The sequence below is a fragment of the Mixophyes fleayi genome, chromosome 4, assembly GCF_038048845.1.
Source record: "Mixophyes fleayi isolate aMixFle1 chromosome 4, aMixFle1.hap1, whole genome shotgun sequence".
Lineage (NCBI taxonomy): Eukaryota > Metazoa > Chordata > Amphibia > Anura > Limnodynastidae > Mixophyes > Mixophyes fleayi.
Window position 1 is genome coordinate 219480142 of NC_134405.1, and position 13672 is coordinate 219493813.

Sequence of the window (13672 nt, forward strand, 5' to 3'; positions counted from 1 at the left end):
CTAACTAATTCTATTGTTTCTCTTGCCTCTTCCTTATCTGTATATCGTTTTGTTTATTTTTTGCTGATTGTGCAGGACTGCAGATTTTGTAGAGCCTTATAAATAAACTAAGATGATGATAATGATAATGTGAGGGGGCAATGAGAGAGGTAAAAGGGGAGCAATGAGAGATATGAGGGGGAGTTTTCTGCTTCCCAGACACCCCCCTATGCATGAATCGCCACTTTCTGATCGCAGGAACTATGATGCCAGCAACTAACCTCAAAAGAGTTTACATAATATGTCGCCACTTTATAAATTGCAAATAAAAACAAAAAGTGTTTGCATAGATATCCCCCAGGTTCTTCAGTTTCCTTCATAGTCGAAAATATTGTGCTGAATTTTGGCTTTGGACGTAATTGACTGGTGTGTGGATTCTTGACTGGTACAGAATTTATATTGTGATACTACTACTAATATTAATAATGATAATGTCATCTGTTGACCATTCACCCATGGGTGCATCAAGTACCTGACATACTGCTAATTGTAACTTATTGCTATTCTCATATTCCTCCGGTGTCCCTCTCTCCAAATTCTCCCAATTTTCATGAAGATGTACAGAACTGTCTAAATATATTAATCATCTTGCTTATAACTTTCGGTCTGAATAACAAAAACAAATCAATATAATAAAATTCATACCATAAATTTGTGTTAGTTTTGGTTTTATGTTTTTTTTTTTATGTTTTAGCTTCTTATAGTAAGCAGTGCTTTATTTTACAGTAATTTTTGTCTGAAAGTCTGTTAAACTGAATACCTAATATCTTAGGACATATTTAGAAGTACATGGGGTTATATATTTAAAAAGTGGCAATTTGAAATACTTGGAGGTACAATATGCACTTTTATCAATATCTTACATGCATTCATATATGTATCAGACTTGAAGCAACGGAGCTACACCACTGATTAAACAAATACATATAGTATACCATACCTCAGTACTTTAAGAATGATCATAGCAAACTCTAAAATCAAACTAACCTATAACAATTAGAAAATGAAACACTTATTATTAGGTGAACTGCTACGATCTAAAACATGACTGACTCAGATGTCTACATCCTTTATCTCCCTACAATATATGTCCTATAGTTTTAGGTTATATTACCATGAGCTAAGCTTCATCTACCAACCAGACATGAAATTATTCTTTAGGTCAATTAGCAATTATGATATCAATGCAATTTCTGATACATTCATTTGCTTAAGTGGACAATTTAAAAACCCTGTAACTTTTGCTTTTCTTAGCTATTCTTGTATTTACACGTTACATATTCAACATTTTCCAGCTAAGGATGTCCAACAAACTGAACACAAACCTACATATTCTGCTTGTCATTTTCCAGCCTGTTTCCCTTCTGACAATCAAGTTACCTCCTATATTTTCAGTTTAATATCTTGACCAGCTGTGGGCACACATGTATATATACACACATTCACATGATCTTATTGAGTTCTGAAGGCCATAGTATATCTATAGCCTGATAACATACCTTTTCGTCTAGAGCTTTGTGGTGCTCAAAGAGAGACTTCAGAGCTTTGAGAACTTCCACTTCACTGGAAACACCTGAGGGGGACTGTGCTTGGCGCTTTACCACTGTCATCCTCAAGGACCTTTCGTGTCTTGAAACAAGACACTCTAGATGCTCCAATAAAAGCTGTAGAATTGAAGGTAAAGAATTCAGTATCTACATTTGCAAAGGTCAATTCTTTAACACCATGCGTGCTTCATACCAAAAATGCATGATTGTATTCAGCAACTGAGGGAATAAAATAAATCTTTTGAGTAGATGTTTTTTTATGGGAAACAACATTTGTACAGGTTACATAATAATAATAATAAAAAAAAATAAAAAATATATATATATATATATATATATGTGAATATAGAAAAATAAAGAGAAACAAAGGTTACACAGTCACACGGCAAGTACATATAATACGTTCAGTTCTGTGCTGTAACTATTTAACATATCTACCCACCAGAAACATGATCCAAAAGTGGTATTACTCTGAAACATTGCCCATGCTATGGTTTAAGCTTAAATAGTAATTGTTAAGCCATATAACCCTACTATCTATTTTGTACCATGCACTAATATATAACACATAGCATTTTGATTTTTCTGTGTATCTGTAGCTTGTGTATCTGTAGCTTGTGTATCATACTTTGTTAAATGCTGCTTTCATAGAGATGACGGCGGGTTTATTGCTTTCATTATACAATACTATAAAATCAAAGCAATAGGATTTCATTGCTTGGGCTTAGCTTAGTGCTGTAATAACTGGTGGTTCATTCACTGTATCAGAGTAGTACTGCACAGACAGTGCCCAGCAGCTGTGTACTAGCAGTTTGAAGCAGCTGCAAACAGTATGCTGTGATATTCTTATGTGGGAGAGGGGTTGTACTGTAGGTGATTTTAAAAATGATTGATTTGTAGGGGTATCAACAACAATGAAACACTTTTTTTTTTTCATTTTCTTTAAAACAGCCTCATACTCACTACATAATAATGTGTTTTGGGCAGAGAACCAAGTTAAATAATTACTCTTACAATGACCCTACATGTCGTAGAGGGCACTAACAATAAGATATTTTCTTTGGGAGTTGGGAAAGGAGAGGGAATAAATTTCCTACTAGTGTCAGCAATCCTGTAGAACCTCAAGGACAATAATGTCATGGGAGAAGGCAGCTACGTACCTCCAGAAGAGGATAAAATCTGATATGGATTGGGGAAAATAAAAATAAAATAAAAAGTAATTGGGAAGCTTTAAGATTTAAAATGTATTTTAGTAGTTTCCAGTTAAATTTAAAAAATATCCACATAAAGTGATTTTTAACATTTTTTTTTCACATATAAACTAGCTATACATGTCGAGCCTTTGGTGAAAAAATACATAACTGAATGAAAAGTTACTAAATATAAAAATGTCTTAGTTTATAACTCTGCTAAATGGTCCCAATACATTAGGGTAGAAGTAATAGTATTGTCAGTATATTTATAGCCCGATCAGAATAATTATGAAAATAGAATGTTGAGGGTACCCAAAATTTATTTTTCTCCTCACTTATCCTGCTGCTGAAAAAGCCCAAAAGAGGTTACTTTATTAGTCTGTTTATTATCTCTCATCACGTTGTTGATCTTTCTCATCCCGTTATCAAAAGCAGGGGAACTTCAACCATTAATAAGGCTAGGTACACACTGCAAAAAAATTCACGTTGTTGATCTTTCTCATCCCGTTATCAAAAGCAGGGGAACTTCAACCATTAATAAGGCTAGGTACACACTGCAAAAAAATTCTCCTGATGTGATAGTTTCACCAATTTTTGTGACAAAAAAAAAAAAGGCCCAATCAGCATGCCGATTTCCGTGTACACACTATAACAATTTTATAGCGATATGTGCTCTTCATCTGTGATTTGATTTGACACATGTCGGCAAGTGTTCGAGGTACATCAGTGTGTCGGTGTACTGTCAGTGTACAGGGGGTGTGTGCTGTCAGTGTTCGGGTGACGGCTGTGTTGTCAGAGTGTTAGATGATACAAGACGCTGCAAACAGTAGAATTATACTGATCTGTTAGGTGGTTTAAGCGCTGTGATCAGCATTTCTGTACAGTAAGGACTATGAAGTGCTACTGAAGGAAGCTCTGGAAGAGGTTAAGTCCGCACTCCCTCAGGAAATCAGTTTGCAACTGTGTCTCTATCGGGTAAGAACAGTGCAGACAGGGACGCAACAGTTGCAGACACATATTGAAATGAGACCTGTCACACTGAGATCCACTATTTGGGCGACACTTGTGTAAGTGCATACATACTGCAGGATCGAAAGGTTATTGGAAGGTGATTGGTCGGAGAATATTAAACAGTACGACTAACCAAATGAAAAGATGATCGGCATTTTGGGATGACTTTTGATCATCGTCTGGTTATACACACTCACAAGATATCTGAGCAAACGGTCGGATGTCAGCTGATTTGGCCAATTATTATTGGCCGAAAATGCTCCAGTGTGTACCTAGCCTATGTCATACATGCCAACTTTTAAAATTTAGATCCAGGGGATAAGTCATGTGACCGTGGGTAGGAGGGGGTGTGGTGATGTCGCGTCACCATAGCCCCGTCCCCATTATGAAATGCGCAATTCACGGCATTGAATAGCGACGGCGGGGTTTAATGACCCGATTAAGCCCCGCCCCACCATTCAATGCAGTGCATTTCAGTGAATGCGGGAGGTTTGCCTACTCTCTCTGAAGTCCAGGAGGACTCCCCGATATTCGGAGGCCTCCCGGGAATTCCGGGAGAGTAGGCAAGTATGGCCTATGTCAGCATGTCAATATGCTATTACTATTTTTATATAATAAGCATTGCAACTTTTTTGTTATAATAAATCCCATCTAACAATGTTCTGTCTTTCAGACATATTTATAAAGATCTGGCGATAAGGTTGGTTTTCTATTGCCACTGATTGTAGCTATAAAAAATGGCCTATCACTTTGATTTACCAGTAAAATATCAACAGGGGAGCTGAGCAATACTCAGCTGCCTCGACGGTACTGGATGGGAGTAGTAAAACTTAATTTACCTCTTCCCCAACTCACAGGGAACATGTGACCCGGCTAACTGGTTCATGCATGAGCAGTGGAACTGAAAGCCAGGACATGGACTTTTAGTTCCACTTGTTGAAAAAAATCAAAATGAAAAAATATTTTAAAATACAATAAATAAAAAAATAAAAAAATTCCCTTGCAAATTTTTTTCATTTAAATAATAAATAAATTAAAAGTAAAAAATAATCAATAAACCATATTAAAAAAAACATTATTATGAAAGCTGGAGTTAAAAATATACAATATAAATAGACAGAGCAGCTTATAAGTTTATTTTGTGTCTAATAAATGTTTGATATTTTCCTTTATAATGTCCTTATCAGGTACCTGATAATCAAATTCTTTTAATATATAGGATCATCGATGGTGCACGGCACAACTTATTACTGTGATATTGAAAATATAGTTTTTCAACAGAATGTTCCAAAAACTTGTCAGTGATCAGCTGTAAACAAATGTTTGTAGTGCATAGATGTTAAGACCCACACCTTTCAAAGATAAATCCGAGACCTTGGATGTGCGTCCCTCCTTCTGATGCTCAATACCAATGAGCCACCATTAATAACGAGACCTGTATTACCTTTTTTTTTTTTTTTTTTTAAGATCCGGTGAGTGGTATTTATATGTATTGAAGAGAAAGTGTATTGCGCTCCTTATTTACTATAAAGTATAATTATTGTATTATAAATTGGAAGCACAACAATTCTCTAGGGAGCTGCATCTGTCTTCTTCAGGACATAAAAGTGGTGGCTATACGTACATATTTTTGTGTATAATTTTTATACACTTATATTTACAACAAGTTAACCTGTGCATGATACTCATGCATTCTAGTCAAATGAAGCTACTTAAGGTCTTAAAAAGGTTCTTGTCATGCATTTGGGCCTACCCCAGGCCTCCTCAGGGGAAGAGCGTTATTTCCCGATGCAAGCGGCCTTTTTAATGTGTGTTCATGAGGTAAAATTACCTCACGAAAATGAGTTTGACCCCTCAACTCGTAAATTTAGCCTTTACTACCCCTCCCACGGGTGGAAGGGGAGATGATGGAAGTTAACTGACTTCACTTTTCTAATTTTTTTGTCAAATAATGTCAGTATACCAAATTTCAGGTCAATTGGATGAGTCCTTTCTGAGAAAATAGTTTTTTACACACACACACACACACTAACACACACCGCTAGGCTTTTACTTTTATATATTAGATAATGCTAAGAATTTAGTAGGTCAGTGTATAACTCCGCCCAGCAGGTGGCGCTGCAGCTTTTTTTTTTTTTTTTTTTTTTCCACACACAGACTAACACACGCCGCTAGACTTTTATATTATAGATTATATATACACATATAAGGTTATATTGATTTTGAAATTGTTTGTTGTGGTTGGCATTTAATCAGTGCCCAACAAAATACCAGGGAGTGTTAGATAGGCTTGGTTTTTATAATGACATGTATGCAGGGAATTGGTTTACAGTAACTCTCCTTAAATTAAGTTGTGATTAGGGTGGTATTGTTTTGATTAACCCTTTTACACTCACATGTCATAAGCATATAATCGATATTTAAAACAAAAATATGAGCAGATACACTACACAAATGTACAATCTGTGTACTTACTCTTGTGTTGTTCCTTTCTGCTTTAAGTTCTGAAATTTCTTCTTCCTTTTCAAGAAGCTGTTCCCTGCATGCATTCAGCTCTTTTGTCAGTGCAGCAAACTCCTGTAAAAGGATGACAAGTGTTATAATGACAGCTTGAAGGCCTGTATTTTACATCATTTCAGTGGTTTTTGCACTCCAATAAACAGATAAGCAATGATTTTATATTACCAACTTAATACATTAGTAGCTCCCCAACTGTATCCAAAAGCAAAGTGTATAAAGTTTTCTGAAGAGTGTGTTAATACGAACATAAAATATGCTTTCAGCATGCAGGATCCGAGCTCTGCCAGGACTCAATAGTTTTGTCGCTTCAGCAAGGTTTGTAAAATTGTCATCTGCTTTACCATAACCAAGGGATGTGGATTTCTTATCAGGAGAAACATAAAGATAGATAGATTTGCACAATGGAACGCCATTAAAAACAAAAATATAAAAAATGTGTTCATATTTGTGGCTACTATACAGTTTGATGATGTTGAGAAAGTACAGGAGGCCACTAGTGTTATCGGCACTTACAGTCTTTTAACTTCAATGTAACGTGGTAAAACAAAGAGTTTTCTGATGACACAGTGAGGTAATGGAGAGAAAGCAGACGGACACACCTTATAAGATCAGTGTAAATTATGGGATAAAGCAAATAAAAATGATAAGACAAAAAGAAAGGAAAGGGAGAAAAATGGAGAATGATTACAACAGGACAGTTTAAACAAAGGACGGACAGGAAAAGAAAAGGACAGTTAAAAACTAAATGAAAATGTAAGATATATATTCCATGAAAAGAATTGATGAACTATATTTTGCTAGTTAATTAACTGGATATATTTATTAAAAAGTGATGATAACAATGATTTTCTATCACTGCCATTTATCAGTAAAATATCGCCATCCTATGATAGCAATAACAGAACTAGGATTGCAGCGGTAATTGTACCACTGACCTACAGAAAGTAACGCCAGCGAAAGCTACCTCAGGGGCAGGCTGGGATGGGGGCAGGGGACATTTGCCCCCCGGGCCAGTCCCATAGAGGGCTACCTTGGTTGGGTAATCTGCATTTTTTTCCCTTTAAAATAGGCTGCTGAGTCGAGTCTTGCCCAATGGGCTAGAATTTGCCAGCCCCCCGCCTGGTTTACCTTCAGCGATAGCAGTGCTATCTCCACTGGTAATCCATTGATAGATATTGCAAGCACTATCGCCAACAAAAACACCCATTTTTTGCTGGCTATAGGGCTTTCACCCTTTGATAAATAGACCCATAAATTACATATCTACTAGCCAACACAGCCTTAAAAGGAGAATTAAACTGGTTAATATTATTGACTAAGAGAGTGCTTTTTCTTCAAGTACTATAAAATAAGCTTAAAGAAGAAATAAACATGAACAAAATGACACAAAGAATTGTGCAAACAAACTTTACTGTACATATTCACAAGTGTTAATGTAACAAAATATGTGAGAGCACAATTAAAGTCAGTTGGGTCTATATATTAAGGAAATAATTGCCTCATCTCTGATGAAAACTGGTGTTTTTCGATGGAGATAGGGCTTTGCTCTCTACATCAAGGGGTGACCCTTTTTATTATTACATTATACATGAGTGAACTGGAAATGAAAGCCCGGGCTTGGGCTTCCAGTTCTATGTTCAATTAAAATATAATATCATGTAAAAAAAGAATAATAATTTAAAAAAATATATATTTTTTTAATTTAAATAAAAGCAAAAATTTTGTTAATTAAAATAAAAAACAGAGACTGCAACAGTCCTATGAGGTGGGGATGAAGGATTTTCAAGAAGATACCTGTACCACTTTGGAATCCTCTGCTATCACCATTCAAAGATAGCAATAACGAAAAACGGTTCTTCTTATTTAAATGTTTGCCAGTGTTAACCCCTAGATAGATCTAGGCCAATTGCCAGTGAAAACACTTTTTTTCGCCAGAGAAATAGGTCATCTCCCTATCATAAATAGGCCACATGTTGATATCAATACAACACTGCATGTAAGCCAGAACAAATAGTACATGTAAGATATTGGGTCAATCACACATTTTAGTACATTATTCATTTGCTATGATATCGCAAAAATAAATTACAATCAGTGAATTTAAAAAGGAATATATTTATTGATGTACTGTGATGTTATGGTGTTCTCTCAGTCTGATGTTGTACTTAGACTGGGTTTTAATCTGTTCATAAATAACTATACCAACTTTTACAGTACATATATCAGAATGTACATCTCAGCATAATTATAAAAAGAGTACAAAATATACAAGGTAATTTAATCGGGTCACCATGACAAATATACAATATATTACTATATATTGCCTAAAGAAGGTCTATGGGAGGAGAAAAAGGTATATGCCATATGTTCCAAGAGCACTCAGTAGTACAACTACAATATGGATACAAGTCTAGAAGGTGGTAAATGAAAACAGCAGATACATTTTGTTGCACTCATCAGATTTAAGAGTAGGATTGCATTTCCTTTTAAATCATGTAAATCCACAAGGTAGCTTGTATTCATTTCATGTAGCATAAGCAAAAGCATTTCACCATGGTTTTGTAGTACTATGTTATGCAATGGCACCGGATGCTAATGGTCTGTGCTCTTACATTTGCCTTCCAGATGTACATGAACCAGGGGAATTCTGTCATCCACAATCATTGTTTGTAACAGTAATTTTGTATGTTTGGTCATAGTCTACAAGCCCAGAGGTAACAAAGAGAAAAAAGCCTTTGCATATTTAATGATATTTGACAAGCACAACTGCACTCTTAAAGTTTGTACACAAGTAATTCATCTGGGAAGCTGGTGAAGGAAGTATGCACAATCAAACTGATCAAATAAATCAGTTAAGTATTGATTGTGTCTAATATACTACTCTGTTTTGCTGACTGTGATTTAAGCGATCATTATGGATTTTTAGTTAATTGTTACTCTTAGCATTGAACTGTGAGAGGTGATTTATATAAAGGCGGAATTACAGTTGTCCGTTACAGATAATCAATCAGTTTTAAAAAATATGCTACATTGTGAAAAACTAAAAATATTTTAAAGGAATAACATTACAAAATACATATATTGAATGTCTTGGCATACAGACTAAGTGCACAGCCAGACAGGGCAGGGGGCTGATCTGTTACTCCTCCCTGATGATCTTCTCTACGCTCCATTTCTCCCATATCATCATCTTCTCCCCCCACAATCTCCTCCTGTTTCCTAATTTCCTCTCTCTCCACCCTTCATGCGCCTCCCCCCCCCCCTTTCCTTCCCACCTTCTCCCCCATGCAGCATGCATAGAGTGGGTGACTGCTCTCCAGTGAACAACAGAGGAGTGTGCCTCCACAGGATTCAAGCTCTGCAGATTAGGCAAGTGTGGCAGTGATGGGGTATTGATGTAATATAATGGGGGATGTTAATCTTTTGTTTAATTTTCTATCCTGGTTAGATTAATTTTGTCCTTTGATCTCAAGGTAGTAGTAGACACCTTTCTATGAAATCTAAAGTTTCTTGGCAATGTGACACATGGAATAGCTTTCATTTCTCAAGACAACAATAGACTGACATGTTTCTTGAGAAAGCCTTTTTGTTTTAATCATTTTGGAACCCAGGATTAGAACACTGGAGTAGTGGCTGCTGAAAATGGGGCTTTGCATTATATGTGAATAATAAATAATAATAATAATAATTTGAAGCATTGTTACATGAAGAAGGGAGTGTCTAGAACAGGGTGAATGGACCAACATGGCCACATGTAAGAAGGTAAGATTCATTGCTTCTTACTCTGCTTCATGTATCCTTGTTTCGACAATCAGCCTTTGCATGTCCCTGTATTTTATGAAGTCTCCTAAAAAATTGTAAGTATTCTTTCCGTTGAATATTTAAAATGGTATTGAGAGAAGCAAATTAAGCAGAGAGATTTTCTGTGCCATTTGAAAGAAACTGTATACGTCTCTTCAGGATGTGATTTGGTGGGCCTTGATTTGCGCAATGATTATAGGGAACCTATAACCATTATGTGAAGTAATTGCTGGACTCTAAAGACTCAACAGCTATAAAAAACAGCACCTTGGGAGAAGGCAAACCTTTATTTGATTATAATACCTCAAAGCAGTTCGCAAGTGCAATGTATAAAATATATGGTGATGTAGTGGGGGTTCAGTAGGTGACCTACTTATTTGCTCACATACCTTGCACACAATGGTCACACGATCTCTAAAGACAAAAACTTCAATAGCCAAATTGGAACTGGCATTAATGCTCTGCACTAATATTTTATTTGTTAAATGTAATACTTTGAATCCAGCTTCTCTCGTGCCAGTTGATAAAAGTGATACGTTTTAGCGGGGCATATTTAACAAGGACAGCAAAACATGAAAAATATTTTTCAATCCTTATCGCATTGATAAGGATTGAACAATTTGTAATATTTATGAAAAACCTACACAGCAACTTTTCACTCCGTCTTCATAATACGATCCTGGGTGGCTTCTACATTCCTACTTTCAATTCCTGTGCGCATGCGCCGATTGATAACTTGGGCATGCGCACAGGCATCCAAACAGCACTGACCGAAGGACCAGGGTCATGTGACAGGGCTGCACATGCACTGTAAATCTCTGATCTTCGGAGGCAGAGCTTAACAGTGCTGAAAACTATTAGAAACGTAATGTACGCCAGCCTGAGCTGGCGTACATTACCACATGTGTAAAAGTATTTTCAAAAGTTGTTGAATTGCGGTACATAGCAGTCCCCATAGACATCCATGGGGAATATGTATTTTGAAAAAAAATGCACCAATAATACATTTGCAGGGTACTTATATTTGCGGCTATTCCCAAAAACCGGCCATTTTCAAAAAATTACAGGAAAAAAATGATTAATAAATAGGCCCCAGAGAGGGGCATCAGAAATGAGGTCCTTGAACATTAAATTTATTTTCACGATGCCTTATTATGTCGATGAACAAACTTTACCAAGGCTTAAATTGAGTGAAGTTCCACTTCAAAATCCTTCTTTGATTTTTTTTTGTTGATGGTAGTTGTCACAAGCAGTCAGAAACAGATGCAACACAGTCAGGATGCGCAGTAGCTGATGAATTAGAAACTGATATGGTTTCAATTGCCACTGCTCTTTCAACACAATTGGCTGAACTCAAAGCACTGACAAAGAATGTCAATTAGCAGAGAACAAAAAATATACAGACTCAAGTTATGCATCTGGACTGGTACACAATTTTGGAGAGATATGGGATTTGTTTTTTTTTTAATGGCAACTTGTACACCCATGCAGAATCCACAAAATAATTATTGACAGCTATGTAATTCCCATTGCAAAAAGTGGTTATTAAATGTCAATCACGCATGATATGTTATGATGAAGTTGTCATGGGTAACCACAGAGCATATATAGCAGCAAAGTCAGCTGCACAAATTGAAGTTGTACAGACACAAAGGCTTGTTTAACTGATGTACAGTCAATAATAGATGCAAAGGGTTTGTGATTTACAAGAAGTCAAGTGGGAAGATGTAGGATGCTCACAGGATGTGCAAGGCATGTGGCGCAGCATTGAAGGTAACCATATTTCCACCAGATCATTTTTTCCGCAAATGTCTCATGGACTGAACCATGCAGGTTAGATGGCAAAGAGAAGTCTCATTCAGACCTACTGGTATGTACCAAAATTTACAGGGGAAGCATCCAAATACTGTGATTCATGTATTATCTGTCTCTAGAAAAATACAGGAATGCCAGTTAAGACAACACCTTCACATGCAGGGCCATCTTAACAACATTATGGGCTCCCGGGCAAAGCAGTGCACCGGGGCCCCTAGATATAGATATATAGATATATACAGATAAGGATATAGATATAGATATATAGAGATAGAGATAGATAGATGTACTTGCTCAGTGACTTTTGTGTTACTCTTTCAGGTTGCTTTTTTTTTTGCAGAATTATTTATTCTCATTAAGAGCCCTGCCTATGGGGCCCCCTTGCCCGTGGGGTCCCCGGGCAGCTGCTCATCGTGCCCAATGGAAAAGATGGCCCTGTTCACATGTTCCCCAGACAATGGGCCTTTTCTGATATTACAGATAGATTATATTCAGCTTTCAAAGACTAGGATGTTACACTATGTATTGATTAGAGGAGAATTGCTTTCTGGTTGGTTCAAGGCCTAACTGGTTGGTACAGCAATAGCCTCAATTTCAGCAAAGAAGCTGAATCAAGAATTTTTGTAGATATGTAGATATGATATTCCACGTTTGATTTTCCCTCATCAACGTACACATTTCACTGGGACAGTGTTAAAAAAAAAATGTATGAACTTCTAGAGATCACACAACAACTGAATAGATTGTATAAACCACACAAGTGGAAAAGTTAAGAGATTCAGTGGTATCATTAAAAATAAAATGTGAAAGATTTGCAGAGTAACAGGCCTAGCCAGGCCTGAAGCAAGGCCCATAGCTCTGCATTCTATAAGGATAACCCTCAGAGGAGGACTGAATATGTCACCTTATGAAGTACTTTTTGAAAGCTTGCCAAACACAATAATTGCTCCAGCATTTGAACAGAGTCAATCAAATAAATGACTTAACTGTGAATTGTCTTATTTTACTCAGTGGACAACTAAAAAAAATACAGACTTGTGTCACAGGCACACAGCCAGATTCAACAGAAGGAGCCTGTCATCCTCAGAGAGGAGGTGATGATCCGCATCTTCCTTTGGTCAGGATCTTTGACGGGAATAGCCTTATCAATTCTTGCTGACCACACGCACCACTGTGGAAGTAGAGGAGATGGCAACGTGGATACACGCATCTCACTGCAAGGTGGTAAACTCTCCAAAAGTAACACAGCCTGAGGACAGTTTGCAAGACACAGCAGGAGAGCTTTAAAGCTTCAGCACGCCAATAAGTGGGTAGTTTTGCTGGGCACAATAATCATGGGCTACCGGCCAACAAGGTAAAAGCCAGAGATCTTAAAAAGTGCCATATATTTCTCGGCATTGCTTGGGCCAAAACTCAAGAAAGAACTGTGGTTTGCCAACTGAGATGGACTATCATCAAATGTTAAATAATATATTTGACTTTTGAATGCCAAGGAAAAAGTGAAATAAAAAACAATGTTATACTGCATAAAACTAAGAAAGAGGTACAATATATACCTGAACGGTCCCCAAAACTCTGGTGCTCTGAGCCAATTCCAATAGATGTGTAAAAAGGTGTTACAATATGAATGTGTTATGACCAGGATCAGAGAGAGTAGGGTGAGAACTTATCAGTATTGTATGAGGAAACATCTAATGGTATACTTGTCCCCAAATAAACTTTAGCCTCTCTACAGGAAAGTAGATG

The 13672-nt window shown here is 36.7% G+C and overlaps 1 protein-coding gene across 6 annotated transcripts in view; it reads right to left on the minus strand.

Annotated features, from left to right (window-relative positions):
• Positions 1 to 13672, minus strand: part of PPFIA2 (PPFI scaffold protein A2) — a 367242-nt gene that overhangs the window by 168734 nt on the left and 184836 nt on the right. For all 6 annotated transcript variants that reach the window (XM_075209360.1, XM_075209359.1, XM_075209358.1 and 3 more), the window contains 2 exons: positions 6266 to 6367; positions 1539 to 1703 (listed from right to left, as the gene is read on the minus strand). In XM_075209360.1, coding sequence (XP_075065461.1) covers positions 1539 to 1703; positions 6266 to 6367 — 267 coding nt within the window. The remainder of the gene's footprint in view (positions 1 to 1538; positions 1704 to 6265; positions 6368 to 13672) is intronic.